Consider the following 18,411-nt stretch of genomic DNA (forward strand, 5'->3'; position numbering starts at 1 on the left):
TTTTTAAAAAGACACCAGTCATTGGATTTAGGACCCACTCTAACCCAGTGCAACTTCATTTTAAGGTCACATTTTGGTTGGGTGTGAATATTTAGGAGACAGTATTCAACTCAGTAGAAGGTAGTAAAAGATTTTGTCAGCCATGTAGTAACTTTCAAATAATTTGTTTTCCTATGAGATTAATTGATTTGCAAATTATTTGTGAGACGTGGTTTTATGCCACGTCTTATGCTTGGGTCCTGGGGCCATAGAGGTATATAACACCTTGCTTTCAAGGATCTAGGAAGTGGGAAAGATAGGTGTTTGTTATCTGTTACTGTGTCACAGACCACCCCAAAACTTAGTGCCTGTCCACAGTCATTTTTGTCTCACAGTTCTTTGGATTGACGGGCTCAGTTTGGGGATTCTGTCGTTGCACATGATGTCAGTTGACGAGCAGTCCCCTGGCACCTTGGAGGGGATGGCTGAAAGGCTGGGCTTAGCTGGGCCTCTCTTTCCACGTAGTCTCGGGACGTGTCAGGGTCTCTGTTCCCCTTTGTCACATCTCTAACAGTGTAGGTGGACTTCTTACCCGGCTGCCCAGGGCTATGGGAAGCGCCAGAGCGGCCTTTCTGAGGCACAGGTTAGGAATGAACAGTGTCACTTCTGTTCCAGTCTCTCGGTTCGAGTGAGTCGTGCAAGTCAGCAGGTTCGTTAGATGCTGGTTTACACAAGCACATGGGTACTGGGGGGACAACAGAGGGGATGGGCTGGCTTTAGGGCCAAGCAACCACAAGATAGCATGTTGTGTTACTGTTACCCTGATGTAGTTGTGTCTGAAAATGTTGAAGAGGGACGGAGCACTCTCCCTCTGAAATAGAGTTCTCGTAGGTCTCTGAATTGACACTGAGCTGAGCCCAAAGATTGAGTCAGCAGTGTGTGAAAGACAACGAAGGCTCTCCTCTGTAGGGGAATAACTTGGCCAGTTTTTTTAAAGAATATTCTATTTTAGAGAGAGAATGGGGGGACGGGCAGGAAGAAAGAATCTGAAGCAAACCACACTGAGCGTGGAACCTGACTTGGGGCTCGATCCCACAACTGCAAGATCACAACCTGAGCCAAAACCAAGAGTCAGATGCTCGACTGACTGAGCCACCAGGCGCCCCACTTGGCCAATATTTATGTGCTACAGAGTTCACTTTGGTAGCAGTGTGGAAGATGGACTGTAGAAAGGGAGATCAAGTAGGAAGCTATTGGAACAGTCCAGCTAAGAGAAGGCAAAGTCTGGGGAAGATGTGGGGACAGTGGTTATGGGAGAGGGACATAAAAAGGGCAGAAGGGGAGGACTTAGCTTCTCATGAGAGAGGCAGAGTTTGAGGATGACTCGGATTTGTGGCTTGGTGGTTTGTTATTTTATAAGTACCTCAGTGGTTGGAATTCTAATCATTTTCGAAAGAAACACACTTTATTTGTACAGCTTTGTTTTGAGAAGGTGCCTGATTTGTTAGCATTGGACCTGATAATTACCTTATTGAGTCTTGTTGGAAATCTTGATCTTGGATAAATGAGGGAACTAGACCAGAAAAAGTAAATGATGAGTCAAGTCATAATGAGAATTCCTAGAGAAGCTGGCACCAGAACCCAGGATCCCTGGTACCCATGATGCCATGCTCCCGCCACTGGGGAGGCCCATTACCCTGGCCCTCTCTCTGGCCGGTGCAGGTGCTTTGCACGCCATCTTCCTCACACAGGTCTTTGCCGGTTCAGAGCAAAGCTTCTCCTGAGACCTGCATGTGACTGTCGTAGTTGAGTTTCTTTTGGTTGCAAGTAACTGAAGCCCACTTAAACGAGCTAAAGCAAAAAAAGAGACTTTAATAAAAGGATGTCAGAACTGCCTTACATGGAAATCAAGTGCAGCTGGGACTCAGCCACAGGCTCTTCATTCCTTTCTTTTCTCTTTTGAGCCGTCCCACTTTTGACTTTCCGAAGACTAGCTTTTCATTGTTTGACGTACACATGGCCAAACATGGTTGTCCCCATAGCTTCCAAGTTTATTGTCCTCAGTATAGCAAGCCACAGAGGTAACCAGTTTCTCCACATCCCAGTTAATGCTGGAAAGGGATCATAGTTGACTCAGTTTGGGGCAGGTGTTATGTACATCAGATACAAAGACAGTTTTCCAAGTCCTATCCTTTTGCATGTATAAAGCTGAGAAGAGGGGCAGGGGCTAGGGACGTAAGCGTGAGGGACGTAGACAGGTGTGCTCAGTAGACACTGCCTGTCTCTGAACTGTGTTTATGGTCCTGCAGTGACGTGCGTACAGATAAGGAGAATGAACATGTAAAGCGGTCTTTTAATTGAGATATAATTTACATATAACCTATTAGTTTCAGGTGTACCACATGATTCAGTATTTGTATATATTGTGAAATGATCACAGTAAGACTTGTTAGCATCTGTCACCATACATAGTTTACTAAATTCCTTTTTCTTTGTTGAGAACTTTTAAGATTTATGTTCTTAGCAACTTTATGCAATATGGTAATATTAGTGATAGTCACTATGCTGTATGTTACATCCCCATGACTTTTTTTTTTTTTTAAGATTTATTTATTTACTTAGAGAGTGAACGCGGGGAGGGGCAGAGGGAGAGATTGGCTTTAGCGGACTCTGTGCTGAGCGTGGAGCCTGACGTGGAGCTAGATCTCACAACCCTGAGATCATGACCTGAGCCGAAACCAAGAGTCAGACGCTTAACCGACTGTGCCACCCAGGGACCCCTGACTTATTTGACCCCTTCACCCATTTTTGGCCCCTCCTCACCATCCTCTTTCCCATCTCTGGCACCACCAGTGTGTTCTCTCTATGAGCTTGTTTTGTTCTGTTATTTTATTTTTATTTTTAAAGATTTTTTTAATTTTGGGGGCGCCTGGGTGGCTCAGATGGTTAAGCATCTACCTTCAGCTCAGATCCTGATATTGAGCCCTGTATTGGGGCTCCCTGCTTAGCTGGGAGTCTGCTTCTCCCTCTGCCCACTGCCCCCCCTCCCCCAGCTCATGCTCGCTCGCTCTCAAATGAATAAATAAAATCTTTTTTTATAAAAGATTTTAAAATTTTAATTAAGTGATCTCCACACCCAACATAGGGCTTGAACCCACAACCCTGAGATCAAAAGTCGCATGCTGCACTGATTGAGCCAGCCAGGTGCCCCGTTTTGTTTTTTTTAGATTCCACATATAAGTGAGATCATGTGGTATTTGTCTTTCTCTCACTTATTTCACTCAGCATAATGCTCTCAAAGTCTATCCGTGTTGTCGCAAATGGCAAGATTTTGTTTTTTATATGGCTCAATGATATTCCTGTGTGTGTGTGTGTGTATAAAATCACATTTTCGTTATTCCTTCGTCCATTGATGAATACTTAGGTGTCCATATCTCGGCTGTTGTAAAGCTGCAGGGAACATGGTGGGGGTGTTAAGTGTAAATTAAGTATAAGTCAGTGTTTATGTTTTCTTTGGGTAAACTCCCAGAAGTGGAATTGCTGGATCTTATGGTAGTTCTTTTCTTTTTTCTTTTCTTTTCTTTCTTTCTCTTTCTTTCTTTTTCTTTTCTTTTTCTTTCTCTTTTCTTTCTTTCTTTCTTTTTTTCTTTTCTTTTTCTTTTCTTTTTCTTTCTTTCTCTCTCTCTTTTTTTTAACTTCTTGAGGAACCCCCATGTTGTTTCCACAGTGGCTGCACCAGGGCTCCCTCGTCCCACATCCTCACCAGCACTTGTTACCTCTTGTCTTTTTGATAAAAGCCATTCTCATAGGTATGAGGTGATAGCTCATTTGTCCCGATACATCACTTTGACAGTATCGTTGACCATACTCCGCATGCGGTGCCTGTTATTTCCATGACTTACTCAGGCCGTAACTGGAAGCCTGAGCCTCCCGCTGCCCTTCACCCCTTGTGCCCAACCTTGTTCGCCCTCCCCCCTGACAACCATCAGTTTGTTCTCTGTATTTACTGGTTTGATTCTGCTGTTTGTTTATTCGTGTTTGTTTTGTTTTTTATTTTTTTATTTATTTTTAAAGATTTTATTTATTAGAGAGAGAGAGTTCAAGCAGGGGGAGCAGCAGAGAGAGGGAGAAGCAGGCTCCCACTGAGCAGGGAGCCCAATGTGGGGCTCAGTCCCAGTACCCTGAGATCACGACCTGAGCCGAAGGCAGATGCTTAACCAACTGAGCCACCCGGGCGCCCCTGTTTTGTTTTTTAGATTCCACTCATGAGTGAAATCACATGGTGTTTGGCTTTCTTAGTCTGACTTATTTCACTTAGCATAATCCCCTTTAGGTCCATCCATGTTGTCACAAATGGCATGATCTCATCTTTTGTTATGACTGAGTGGTATTTATATATGCTGCATCTTTCTTACCATTTGTCTCTTGATGGACACTTAGGTTGTTTCCCTGTCTTGGCTATTGTAAATAACATTGCAGTAAGCATGGGTCAAATTAGTGTTTGGTATTATTTCTTCTTTGAATGTTTAGGTATAATTCACTAGTGAAACCATCTGATCCTGGACTTTTGTTTGTTGGGAGTCTTTGGATTATTCGGTCTCCTTACTAATAATCAGCCTGTTCAGATTTTCTGTTCCTTGATTGAATTGAATAGGATTGAATCCTATGATTCAGTCTTAGTAGGTTGTATGTTTCTAGGAATTTATCCATTTCTTCTATTTTTCTAATTTGTGGGCATGTAATTATTCGCAGTAGTCTCTTATCCTTTGTATTTCAGTGTTATCAATTGTAACATTCATTTCTGATTTTATTTGCGTCCTCCTTTTTTCTTGATGTGTTTAGGTAAGGTTTGTCAATTTCGTTTTTCAAAGAACCAGCTCTTGGTTTTGAATTTTTTCTGTTTTTTGGTTTCTATTTCATATGTTTTTTCATTTATTCTTTTTCTAGTTCTTTGAGGTATAAAGTTAATGTTTGAGATTTTTTTGTTTGTTTCTTGAGGTAGGCATTTATCACAGTGAATTCCCCTCTTAGAACTGCTCTTGCTGCATCCCATAAATTTTGGTATGTTGTTTTTCCATTTTCATTTATGCCATAAGGTTTTTTTTTCTCCTTTGATTTCTTTTTTGACCCATAGGTTGTTCAGTAGCATGTTTAATCTCTATGAACTTCCCAGTTTTCTGCTTATAATTGATTTCTAGTTTTATACCATTGTTGTTGGAAAAGATGCTTTGATATGGTTTCAGTCTTCTAAAATATATTGAGACTTGTTTTGTGGCCTAACATGTGATCTGTCCTGGAAAATGTCCCGTGTGCACCTGAAAAGAATGTGTTTTCTGTTTTGGGATGGAGTGTTCTCTATATATCTGTTAGGTCCATCTGGTCTAATGTGTCATTCAAAGCCGTTGTTACCTGTTGATTTTATCCGTTGATGGAGGTGGGGTGTTGACGTCCCCTACAATTACTGTCAGTGTCTCTAGGTCTGTTAGTGTCTCTAGGTCTGTTAGTGCCCCTCTTTGTATGTGGGCACTCCTGTGGTGGGTGCATAGATACGTATTATTGTATCCTCTTGTTGGATTGATCCCTTTACCATTTGTAGTGTCCTCCTTTGTCTCCTGCTGCAGTCTTTGTTTTAAAGTTATTTTGTCTGATACAAAGTATTGCTACCTCCGCTTTTCTTCACTTCCATGTGCACTGAATAACTTTTTCAGTCCCTTCCCTTTCAGTTAGTATGTGTGTCTAGGTCTGAGTGAGTCTCTTGTAGGCAGCATATTGTGGGGTCTTGTTTTTTATCTATTCAGTTACCCTGCTCCTTTTGCCATTTTTAAAATTGTTTTCTGGTTGTTTTTATGGTTCTTCTCTGTTCCTTTTTTCTCTTGCTCTCTTCTGTTGTGGTTTGATGGTTTTCTAGTGTTGTGCTTGGATTCCTTTCTCTTTTACTTTTTCTGTATCTGTTATAGGTGTTTGATTTGTGGTTACCATTAGGTTCACATATAAAATCTTATGTGTATAGCAGTCTATGCTAAGTTGATGGTCACTTCAGTGCTTTCTTTAGAACGTTAAGTTTGAACTTAATTTTTACTCCCTTTTTATGTATACGAAGTCATATTTTACATCTTTTTTTGTGTGTTCCTTGACTGATTTTTATAGATCATATTTGATTTTACTTCTTTTGTGTCTTAACCTCCACATTGGCTTAAAAGTGATCAATCTACTGCCTTTACTATATATTTGCTTTTACCTGTGAAATTTTTTTCCTTTCATAATTTTTTTTTTTTTTTAAAGATTTTATTTGACAGAGAGATAGAGACCACGAGTAGGCAGAGTGACAGGCAGAGGGAGAGGGAGAAGCAGGCTCTCTGCGGAGCAGGGAGCCAGATGTGGGGCTCGATCCCAGGACCTGGGGATCACGACCTCAGCCGAAGGCAGATGCTTAACCGACTGAGCCACCCAGGCGCCTCCCTTTCATAATTTTCTTACTATGGATTATGTCCTTTTCTTTCCACTCAAATAACTCCTTTTAACATTTCCTTTAAGGCCAGTTTAGTAGTGATGAACTTTAACTTTTGTCTGGGAAACTCTGTCTTTCCTCCTCTTCTGAAAGATAACCTTGCTGGGTAGAGTATTGTTGGTGGCAGGTTTTTTCCTTTCAGTATTGGGATTATCATGCCACTCCCCCTGGCCTGCAGAGTTTCTGCTGAAAAATAAGCTCATAGCCTTATGGGATTTTACTTGTCTGTAACTGTTTGCTTTTTTCTTGTCGCTTTTAAAATTCCTTGATCTTTACTTTTTGTCATTTTAATTATTGTGTCTAGGCATGGACCTTCTTAGGTTAATCTTGTTAGGGGGCCTCTTTGCTTCTTGGACCTGGATGTCTGTTTCCTTCCCCAGATTAAGGATGTCTCCAGCTCTTATTTCTTCAAATAGGTTTTCTGCTTCCTTTTCTCCCCTCCCTTGTGGGATTCCTGTAATGCCAGTGTTACTGCGCTTGATGATGTCACTGAATTCCTTTAACCTGTTCTCATTTTTTATTATTTTTTTTCTTTTTGCTGTTCAGTTTGGGTGCTTCCCATTACCCTGTCATCCAGGTCACTGATCCGTTCTTCTGCCTTCACTAATCGGCTATTTCCATTAGTATATTTTTTATTTACTGAATTCTTCACCTCTGATTCTTTTTTATATTTTCTACCTCTTTGTTGAAATTCTGCATTCATCCATTCTTTTCTCGAGTCCAGTGCGTATCTTTATGACCATTACTTCAAATAAGGCATTTTTGTTTATCTCCATTTCATTTAGCTCTTTTGTTGTGACTTTGTTCTTTCATTTGGGACATAATCCTTTGTTTCTTCATCTTCTCTATGTATTAGCGTAGTCAGCTACGTCTTGAAGGTGGTGCCCTGAAGTGCATTCCCTGCCAGGTCATCGGTCGCAGGCGCTCCAGGGGTGTCTCCTGTGTGGGCTGTGTGTACCCTACTCTCGTGGCTGAGCCACGTCTGCCTTTAGCCCAGTCAGCTCTGGTGACCCACTTTGCCTGCTGTGGGCACACTGGGCAGTGTTTGTTCCCTGCACTGTTGAGAGGCCGGAAGCTGCTGTGGGCTCATTGGTAGGTAGGGCCAGCGGTCAGACTGCATGTCTGCAGTTAGCCCCTCTGCCACAGGTATAGGCTCTTGTCACTCTGTCTTTTGATTGGAGTATTTAGCTTCTCCAAGAATTTGGGGAGCCCTGCAGCCATAGCACCCTGAACCACCCTGTCTCAGCTGATCCGACACTAAGCTGGGTCAGGTCCGATTAGTAGTTGCTGGGAGGCCTCCTTGGAATACTGAATGCTGTCAGCTTAAAAGAGCTGAGATCTCCAGAGTGCTCAGCTGCCTTTGGTCCTGGGGCAGGAGCAGACCAGCATCATGGACAAACCTAGAACCTTTTATAGCAGTTTAACAGTAATTTTGTTATTTCCAATGTATTTATTTTTGTTAATTGTATTTTTAACAATGTATCAGATCGTGATTGATTGGGAGGGGAAAATACTGGTTCTTGACCACAGTTTGAGAGCTACTGACCTTGGACACCTATGTAAGAAACAGTCATCTGAGCAGTCTGATCGCAGCCCAGCCGCTTGTTTATGGGGAAGGAAGACAGGCAATGTGGCTGTGTACACTTACTACCTGATTTGCTCCTAGGTGTTACTGGGCTTGCGTGATACCAGCGATTCCATTGTGGCAATTACTCTTCACAGCCTAGCAGTGCTGGTGTCTTTGCTTGGACCAGAGGTGGTTGTGGGAGGAGAAAGAACCAAGATCTTCAAACGCACTGCCCCAAGTTTTACGAAAACGGTCAACCTTTCCCCAGAAGGTAAGAATGATTAAAAAGTTTTTTATTTTTAGCTTTTTATTTTAAATGTTTAATTAGGTTAACATTATACAAATAATGCAGGTGGGTTGTCTTCAAATGATACAGAGAATGGTAAAGAAAGAGTAATTTCCCTCTCCCAATACCCTCTGGGTGTGTAAGGTAACCAGTTTTAATAGTTTAGTGAGAATCTTTTCTTCCCTTTTTCTTCCCCACAAAGACACGCAGATGTATCTTCATACACACATGCCCAAATATAGGATTTTTTAACAAAACAATGAGAAAATACTATGTGCAATTCTGCAACTTAATTTTTTTGTGTAGTGGCGTATCAGGGACTGGTCTCCAGGTCAGTACCTAGAAGCAGCACCTTTTTTGACAGCTGCCTAATATTTCATTGAATATAATTCATTCAGTGGTTTCCCTATTGATGGATATTGCTTTCATTTCTGGATATTACATTGCTGCAGTAGAGGTCTTCTATGTACCTGTATCTTTATGTAGTTTGGCTTTTATTGCTAGAGGATAAAATCCCAGAAGTAGACCTACTGGGTCAAAGGGTATATATTTAAAATTTTAATAGATACCGTCTGTCACCTTCTAAAAAGTTTGTAGCAACTTGTAACACTAGACATTTAAGTTTTTCTGATGTTGATGGCCTTTTAGGTAAAAAGCTGTTGATTTTTAAGTACTTGAAGAAATCCTTATTTCTGGTCTGTTATCATTGGAGTTACATGGGACAGAGCAGTGATTTCTGGTCTTTGTAGGCTATAAAAGTCAAGAATAAGAATTTTATATCCGAGTCATTGCTTCCTTGGTCCTTGGTTTAACCCTAACTAGGATGGTGACCTTGTTAGGAAACACAGATCTTGGATTCAGTTCTCATGGCTGAATTCGATAGCACAGAAACAGTCACAGTAGAAAAGAACTATCAGACTTTTCCCTAATTTTGATGCCAGGAGAATCTTTAAAGCAACACTGGCTTCCTGAAGTTTTGATGGGTCCAACTCTTCTTGGTGCTAACAAAGTCAGTGTCAGTCAGGAGCTTGAAGAGGGTGATGCAGAAGCTGCGCCCCCCTCTCCAACCAGGCTGTGTTCATACTACATTTGAGTGAACGAAGTCTGTGTGTGACTGGTTTTTCTCATAGCAGAGTACACCAAACAGCAAATGAGAGATGAATTTATATTTCATACCAGAGGAATGGGGGGGGGATGGTAGTAGTGGTATGTGCAGTTTGGAGATAAGACTGGGGAGTCCATCTCTGAGGGCGGCTTTGCATGTTGAGTTAGCAAGAACCCCGCTCCTCATACCTGTTGTATTTATTGGATGCAGTTTCCTACTTCTGGACATTTTATATACTGTTGACCTATAATCTTAGTAAGAAACCAAAAGGCACCAAAGCAGGAGTACCAAATAAATTTTTATTAAAACAGATGTTCCTAAAGACTTTGTTAAGACAGAATAAGGTCTGATCCCACTGACTTCCCAAATTAGTTAAGCTCTTCATCCAAGATGGCTGTTGAGCCCTGGTGGCAGCCTGCATTTCCCAGTTCCCAGTTAAGAGTGGCTCTTCTTCTGAGGGACGTGGGAGAATGCTGGGGAGGGGGCATGTATACAGGAGGGTACCCTTGGACTTTTTTTTTCTCCTTCTGTTCTTCTGCAGTTTACCTATATGGTCAGACTTAATATGGGATAACACTAAGGCTTATGAAAAGGGTACCTCAGGGAAATAAGTCTGCGTGGAAGAGCATTGGAGAAGGGGACACTGGGTAAGAGACATCGGTAGGCCCTCAGCAGGGAGGATGGCGGCAGGAGCAAGCAGGAGGGTGCAGGGCTTGCAGAGGTCAGGCCTTGCAGGGCAGGCAAGGCCTCCCTGTGATGATGTACCCCGGGCAGAGGAAGTATTAAGCCAAAAATTTTGCTGGAATCCTTTTGACCAATGCCACCTGTTGAGTATAAGCTTTCTGGTAAACCATTAAAGACATTTTTTTTTTTTTTAAACAATTCCCGCCCCCCCCAGCTGGGAGTTAAACATCTGCTATAACATAAAATTTATCATTTTAACCATTTTTAACTGTACAGTTTGTGGCATTAAGTACATTCACATTGGTGTGCTTGCACTCTTAGACTTTTTATTCTTAAAAGTAGAATCAATTATGATTTTAAATTGCCAAAATGTTCAAAGCCATTAACTTTTGTAATTAGATGTCCTAAAGGTTATATCTAATCAACTCCTCAGCTAACACTTGAATCCTTTTGGGTCCCTTAACATCATGTAGACACTCAGTCTGCCCTGAAACACCTTGAGGACTGGCAGTCCACTGTGTAACAGGTGTGTTTCTTCAGTTATCTGAAGATGCTCTCTCCCTGCAACTTACCTTTTATCTGTGTTAAATAGACCCATTTCCCGTAACTGTTGCTCTCCTACCCTGATAGAGCAAGAAGCAATTTACTATCCTTTTTATTTTGGGGAGTTTTTATTTATCTTCAGATTCTCCCCCGCATGTCGTCTGTAGCCAGCAGAGTCAGATGGCGCCAATCGTGGAGAACCCCTCCTCTGGCACATTCCCTAAATGTTTCTTTTCTGGCAGCATGCCCGTCAGCAAGAAGCACATACAGCAAGATTGCTACAATACTCTTTTACAGACAGGTAGAAATATTCAATTTATGTAGCTTTTCCACTGTTTAGATGAATGTTTTCCTGAGTCCTGCATTTTAAATTCTGAAAATTAAGGGCACTTTGGGAGTATTGAGGCTGACTTCTGTTATCACTTATAACTCTATAGTCAGCTGGGGTCTCCTCTGCTTTTCCTGGACAGGGCATAGACCTTCCATTTCTTCGTAACTGGTGAAGAAAGCTGGTTGACATTACTTTGGTACTTCTGATGCTTTAGTGTAGCATTTTCCAAATTATATCAGAGGATGACAGTTCTGTTAGATGACAGTAGGTATGCCATGAAAAAGAGTTGTGTGGTTAAGTAAGTTTGGGGAAATGTTAGTAGCAGAGTCCTGACACATTGCAGAAAATTCCAAGGCCGTGACTACATTTAAGGAAATCTGTTTAAAATGAGGGTATGTTAGGGGCACCTGGGTGGCTCAGTCAGTTAAACATCTGACTCCTGATTTGGGCTCAGGTGAAGAGATCAAACCCTGCGTCGGGCTCTGTGCTGGCCATGGAGCCTGCTTGAGATCCTCTCTCTAAAAATAAATAAGTAAAATTTAAAAAGTAAAATTAGGGTATATTGGGTTAAGACAAACTTATTTGAGCACACACCACTTCTTGGGGTTAACACTGCCTGGCTTAGAACATTTCTATATTTGTGTATAGATAATTATGCCAATAAACAATATGCTTGAATATTTAGTGAAGGACTGTATGCTCCAGTTAAAGTATTTGAATAACTTATATCACATCTTTGTTCTGTTTTGCTGGGATATCTCTTGTGTAGGTACAGTTTAGTAACCTGTGTTACCCTTTTCCTTTTGCTTGCTCTTAACACTTTATGAGAGTAATTTTTGTATATATCCCCACAGGTCATCAATTTCCTCAGCCTATTAAATTTCCCATGAATGGGCTCTCAGATGTGAAAAATACCCCGGGAGATAGTGAGAACTTCCCACCAAGTTCTAAAAAGTCTGAGGAGTGGCCTGACTGGAGTGAGCCTGAGGAGCCTGAAAACAAAGCTGTCAGCATCCAGATTTGTCCTACAGAAGCCTACCATACCTCCACATCCCCACTCACTAACGTGAACACGGAGGAGGTGGTGTGGGATGACTTTGAACCCAGCAGCTTAGATACTGAAATAAGTGCAAGAGGTGGAGTCTCAGCTGTTAGCCGGGGTACCTCAGGGGAACAGGAGGCTATTCCTACTTTGGTTTCACTCACTGAAGAGTCCAAACCTTTGAAACTGAGTCTACCCCAAAAGACCAATCTTGCACAAAGTGGGGATGACCCAGACCAAACCAAGCCACCAAAAGTGTCATCCCAAGAAAGGCGCCTTAAGGCTCCATCAGAACTTGGTTTAGGAGAGGAGTTTACCATTCAAGTAAAAAAGAAGCCGGTACAAGATCCAGAGTTGGACTGGTTTGCTGATATGATTCCAGAAATTAAGCCTTCAGCTGCTATTCTTATTTTGCCTGAACTGAGGACAGAAATGATGGTTTCTGACAAGGATGACATCTCACCAGTGATGCAGTTTTCCTCAAAATTTGCTGCAGCAGAGATGACTGAGGTGAGGCTTAGTAAATCGTGCTGCTAGTTTAAGGGATGCCCTTGTACATACCGGTTGCGAGGTCTCGTTGATAACAGACTTGCTGTTTTCCTGGTGAGGGAAGAGACTAATGCACACATTTGTTTACAGTGATGGGTGAAGCACAAGATGAATATGATCAGTTTCTATAAATGATATCTTTCCTTCCCCAGAAAGAAGTAGCAATGCTTAGACTTAAGTGTTTAATGGGCCACTAGTTACCATTATAACCTTTTTACTTAAAAGGGGGTTAAACCAAGAATAGGGTATCATCAGATAGATTTTATTGTATTTATATGGTCCTTGGAAAAGTTATTTTCCAGTGTTGTGGTCTTGTAAATCTGGAACCAAAGTAATCCTCCTCCTCTTCAGCTTCCTGTAGCAGTAAGTTATTTTACCTAGCGCGAGGAGATCTCTGCCAGCATCGAAAGGCAAGTGTTAGGCCCCTTTAAATTCAGAAATGATTTGTCTCAGCAGCCTGCCCTTGGTTTGCTTTATCTTGCTGCAGGGAGAGTCTGAAGGCTGGGGAGACGAAGGGGAGCTGAACTGGGAAGATAATAACTGGTGACAACGGGTATAACTCTAGGGAAAAGGATTTCTTTAAAAAAAAAAAAAAATCAAACTAATACCTCAAAGTGGGCTCTGCAGACAAGAAAACCCAGAAGCATCTGTTTTTCACATCTGTGCCAACTGAAGCTCGAGCCCCCGAGTGCTGGCTGGTGCCCCGGCAGTGAAGAGCCCCAGCGCTGGTTTTGCAGAGGAGGAGCCCTTGTGCGTCTGACAGGCCAGTTTCTGTGAAGAGCAAGTAGCTATGGAAAGGTTGAATTTACTGCTTTTTTCCAGGACAATTCCAGAAGAAAATAAATACAAAAATTCAAGCTGATTAGCTTAATTTTGTGCCATTTCTTTAACAGAAGAGTAAGCTTTATTATGAAATACAAGTTTTAGCTGTAAAGTATATAAATGATTTTAAATTGCTAAGGTTTCCTTAGGCAGCTTATTTATTTGTTTACAGTTGTACTGTCTGTGGCCCTGTGGGTACCTGGGCAGTCTCTGACTGTTCCACATGTATTACATGTACCAAAGTTCTTCACGAGAAATCTCCTCCACCACCTACCTGTTCTCTAAACAGCCAATAAAGACTATTTTCACTAGATTCAACTTTACAAAAGTTGTTTTATATGTGTTAGAAAATGCAGACATAGTTACATCAATGTATTCATTTACAAAGTACAGTGTAGGATGGTAAAAATCATACCCCGTTCTTTCTAGTGGTAACACGGTCTAGTCCATTCAAGGGCCACCCTAGAGTACATGTCGTTTCAGCTCATCAATCCTTTCTTGGAGCATCTCCATTTTCAGTAGAAGCCAGTCTGGAGCAGGAGACTTTTGGAGTAAGGACTCAACTGCCTCCAGGGCCCCTGATGCTGCTTGCAGTGCTGACCTGTACTCTTCTTCCAAGGGGAACTCCTGACGGGGTCTTTTTGCATAAGGCTGGCAAATGAGAAAAACACGGGAGATAAGTAATGCCATGATACCCATTCCCAAGATGATCAAGAACTTTCTTTTGGTATTTCTAAAACTGTAAAGTTTTATGTGCAAATTTTATTTTGTCATTGGCTCACAAGGGCAGGAGGGAATGACCACCCCTGTACCACCTAGAAAAATATGTGAAGGCATTTCTGGTTTGTCACAGTGATTCAGGGTGCTACTATCATTAGGGTCCATCCAAGGAAACTAAGAGGGATGCTGCCTTGTCCAGTAATTTCCAGAGTATTCTTTGGAAATATCCTGACAAAAAAGCCCCAGGTATGCGTTTTCTAAATGGTTCCAGTTTACTTTTTAACGTTAAGTGCTGTGGTCTTTCAGATGCTTTTCAACCCAGTTCAATAAATTGTCAGGCTTTCTAACATCACTGCGCTGGGGTGGGGATCAGGACCAGGACGTCTTTTGTAAGCACGGTCTTCCTAAGGAAGGTCATAAATTCTTGAGGGCTTATTTACAGCAATGCTATGTAACTTTTAGGCCTGAAATCTATAAAGTTAAATATGTCTTGAAAACAAGTTATTAACATAAACTTTCTTTATATAAGACTTGTAAATAAAACAACAGAATATTGTTCCTCTTAGGGATTGCTATTCTAAATACACTATCAGTGCTCAAAACAATATTTTGAATATCCTTGGTGGTATCAGATTTCTGCCTTTTAATAGGTAGATGTGATTTCTAGACATTGCCAGAAATCATTTAGGCTTGTTTGATGAAGGAGGCAAGGGATCAACCGAAACATTTTGGAAGGTGATTTCATTCATTTTCTTCGGTGGTTCAGAAACTATAGCTTCACTGATACAGATACGTAACTTTCCTAAAAGTTACTATAAACAGTTGAAAGTCATAGTGAAAGAGTACAGTCAGTATCATGTTTAAAACTTGGGTTTTTGTAGCCCCACCTCTGTTCTATGTGTTGATACCCTTTCAGGAAGAAGAAATGCGATTTTTAAAAGAGCAGCTGCTGTAGAACAGGAGGATTTTACATGTCTAGATCTATTTGATTATATTTTGACAGTATGAGGCCAGGAATCATACTAGTTTTTTCACTTTTATCAGTAAGAAGAGGAGAATTTCTCCTAAAAGCCTGACCCATACCAAAATGCAGTCCATACCTGTAGAGATGACCACTTTGCTTCTTCTACAGCAACTTTAGCCAAGTGTTCCCGGAAAATGCCTTTTTCCTGTTTCACACGTTCCACTCTGGCAGCTGCAGTTTCATCTACAAACCCAGTCTGCCACAGATCATGAAAAACCAAGTAAACACCAAGCATTCTCTAATAGATGGCAAATGATGTAATATTCAGAAAATGAGAAGACCAGGGGCTCTTGGGTGGCTCAGTCGGTTAAGCGTCCGACTCTTGATTTCAGCTCAGGTCAGATCTCAGGGTCGTGACATAGAGCACAGTACTGGGCTCTGCACTGGGCGTGGAGTCTGCTTAAGATTCTCTCTCTCCCTCTGCCCCTCCCTAACCCCCACTTAAAAAAAAAGACCATGCACATACATATGTGCGTGCGTGTGTGTGCGTGCGTGTGTGTGTGTGTGTGTGTGTGCGCGCGCGCGCACGCACATGTGTTTAAGCACCCGGTGTTAAACTATTCTGGCTTAGCCTGTGAGCTAGGCAAATTTTGGAAATTGGACTCATCTGTAAATGCATCCTCTTCGTGTAATTTGGATAAAATTACTGTACAGTGTTCTCTTTCCCTACAGGTAAGTTGAACTGTCGTTTTTCCAAGAGAAAAATGATAGTCTGCAAACCTTCATTGTGTAGGGTAAGAAACTGTCAAAACATGTTACACACACATACTTAATCCAGCTTCTGTGTAAAATATACATGTATATACATAGTCCAGTTTAATAATGGGTATAGTATAAAAAAAAAGTAGTTAAGCATAATTCACTTTCTGTCGGTTTTCTAAATTTGTGGTTTAACTGTTCTACTAGTGCTGCAATTAGCCCTTATATCCTAAAACTACCCCCATATAAGTTGCAAGGTGTGCACAAACATGGGAGCCAAATGATGGAATAGTTTGGTTCTAACTATAGAAACGAGCAGCGCTACCAGAGTCCACACTGTGGGCAGAGGGGCTCCAACCACCCCACCGCGGTGCCTCGTCCTATGGGCCCAGCTGTTCAATATGCGTCACCTCGGTGCTGAGCACTACGAAAAATTTAAGCTAAGAAGATACCAGACTTGGTTACAATCCTACAATTTAAAAAAACAATGACAAAATCTGTGATGCCGCTATTTTGATTTATAAAAATAAATACCTTCTCCAGGAAGGATACAACTTTGTTCTTCGTATCTTCAGAACAGAGACATTGTGGAACTATCTCTTCATGGTTTGTTCCCTATTAATAAAAGATAAATGAGACCGATTTTAATGTATCTCAACAACTTGCAAAGACAACTCCGTAAGTTTTAAGAGCTACCTTAATCATAAATGCATTTTAAAAGAAAACTGTGTCAGAGGATACTCAAAAGACCATCAGCTCCTTAGTTCCTTCGGGGAGCCTCTGGGACCATGCAGTGTTCTGCACGAGCACAGAGCTGGAAGCTTTCATTCCTCTGCCTGGTCATCCTAATGTCTGCGGGCCCCTATGACCGAAGGCGTGACTGCACAGCTCCAGGGGAGAGAAAAGGAGCACCCCCAGGAGGCTTCCTTCTCCGGGCCCCGAGCTCACAGGTCCCTGGTGTTCATCAACCTAACTCCTAAATGATAGAGATGGAATGCATTATTCATTTCACACTCAAAAATACTGTCTGGAAGACAGTGTCCAAGTGAATAGACCTGGTCTGAATGCCTGGTTCTGGTTGTTCCTACTCTCCTAGGACCTTAGGAAAGTACCTTCATTTCTCTATGCTCCATTGTTAGATGCTGCAAAAGAGAGCGTTGGTAATATCTCCTCCAGTGGAAAACTTTAATGGCTAAGACTAAAAGCTCAATAAATGTTTTCAGAATGTTTTGGAAAATCTGAAATAATACTTTTTGGCAATCACTGTGATAGGTTGGTCTTATAATTACCTCGGCGAACTGAGTAAACGCCTCCAAGGTATGTTGTTCTACTATCCAATTCCTGTCAGCTAGCAGCGAGGCAAAAATAGAAGACAGGCTGGGCAGAATTTTGTCCTAAAAAGAGAACCAAACCTTATTAAATAGAGGAAAACCTCAGTATTCTATTCTTAATGTTGTCAAGTTTCCCTAATTCTGTCCCAGTGAGCACATATTAATACGTGTTAGGGCATGTCACTCCTTTGCTTAAATGCTTCCAATAGCTTCTCACTTCATTAGAGTAAAACTCGGAAGTCTTTAAGATGGCCTGCAAAGCCCCACTGTCTGAGTGTGGCCTCTGCCGGCCCCCTCAGTGGATCAGACGCCCTCTCATCTCACTACTTACCCTGCGTGCGGGATACCTGCCTGGCTGCCTCCCTCAGCTTCAGGATTTTACTCACAGATCACCTTGGTGAGGATGCCACTGCCCATAACCCGTTTCAAACTGTACCCCCACAAGCACACTCTCCCCCTATTTCTCTCCACAGCTCTCACACTAACATGCTATATCGTGTCTTTATTCGTTGCCTTCCAGAGGCTAAGGGTGGGGATTGATTAATTTGGTTCATTAATGAATCCCCAGTGATTAAAACAGCACGTGACAGCAAAAACTCAGCAATTTTTTCTTGAATAAATCAATCCATCTGCTGGCTTTAGAGGCCTCTTATATGCTGATGAATCCACAACTGTTCAGGCCTTAACTTCACTCCTGGGAATATGTAATTTGCTCCACAGGATCTGGGCCCATCAGGGTCCATAGTTATGCATGAATTAAACAGTACTCTGGAATTTATTTTATGCTAAAAAGAAGACAGCTCAAAGCAAGTATCTCTGGATACTTTTGTCCAGAGTTGAAAAGCTGTCAACCTCTCCATTTCTTTCACGAAAACAAACAGGATGATTTCATTTAACTTTAAATAATAGCCCTTTAGAAACTAGCCAGTTGTTTTTTATTTCAAAGTTTTTAATATCTACTGAGATAACATCCATCATGGTTTTGCTCCAGTTACATAAAAGGTTCTCATTGGTGAGTTTTGTTTTTTTTTAAAGATGTCTTTATTTATTTACTTGAGTGGGAGAGGGAAAGTCAAGCAGACTCCTCGCTGAGCACAGACTCTCGATCTCAAGACCCTGAGATCACAACCAGAGCCGAAACCAAGAGTCAGAAACTTAACCAACTGCGCTACTCAGGCGCCCCTCAGTGAGCTTTTTATAGTCTCTCCCATGGAGGTGGAA

General features: G+C 41.7%; 2 protein-coding genes across 6 annotated transcripts in view; one reads left to right on the top strand and one right to left on the bottom strand.

Annotated features, from left to right (window-relative positions):
- SCYL3 (SCY1 like pseudokinase 3) overlaps positions 1–13,744 on the top strand; it is a 48,814-nt gene extending 35,070 nt beyond the window's left edge. For 4 of the 5 annotated variants that reach the window (XM_028123052.2, XM_028123054.2, XM_028123053.2 and 1 more), the window contains exons 11-13: positions 8,154–8,325; positions 11,858–12,555; positions 13,082–13,744. In XM_028123052.2, the coding sequence (XP_027978853.1) occupies positions 8,154–8,325; positions 11,858–12,555; positions 13,082–13,141 (930 nt within the window). In that variant the 3' untranslated portion in view covers positions 13,142–13,744. Of the gene's footprint in view, positions 1–8,153; positions 8,326–10,814; positions 10,974–11,857; positions 12,556–13,081 lie in introns of all 5 variants that reach the window. The other variant, XM_028123055.2, reaches the window with a different exon arrangement.
- FIRRM (FIGNL1 interacting regulator of recombination and mitosis) overlaps positions 13,464–18,411 on the bottom strand; it is a 44,036-nt gene continuing 39,088 nt past the window's right edge. Inside the window, exons 21-24 of the mRNA XM_028123050.2 lie at positions 17,149–17,253; positions 16,394–16,474; positions 15,237–15,356; positions 13,464–14,067 (exon numbers count right to left, since the gene is read on the bottom strand). Of these exons, the coding sequence (XP_027978851.1) occupies positions 13,879–14,067; positions 15,237–15,356; positions 16,394–16,474; positions 17,149–17,253 (495 nt within the window). The 3' untranslated portion in view covers positions 13,464–13,878. The remainder of the gene's footprint in view (positions 14,068–15,236; positions 15,357–16,393; positions 16,475–17,148; positions 17,254–18,411) is intronic.

Source organism: Eumetopias jubatus, unplaced genomic scaffold, assembly GCF_037043125.1.
Source record: "Eumetopias jubatus isolate StellerSeaLion01/CBP00866 unplaced genomic scaffold, mEumJub1_p1.0 scaffold_12, whole genome shotgun sequence".
In the NCBI taxonomy this organism is placed as follows: Eukaryota; Metazoa; Chordata; class Mammalia; order Carnivora; family Otariidae; genus Eumetopias; species Eumetopias jubatus.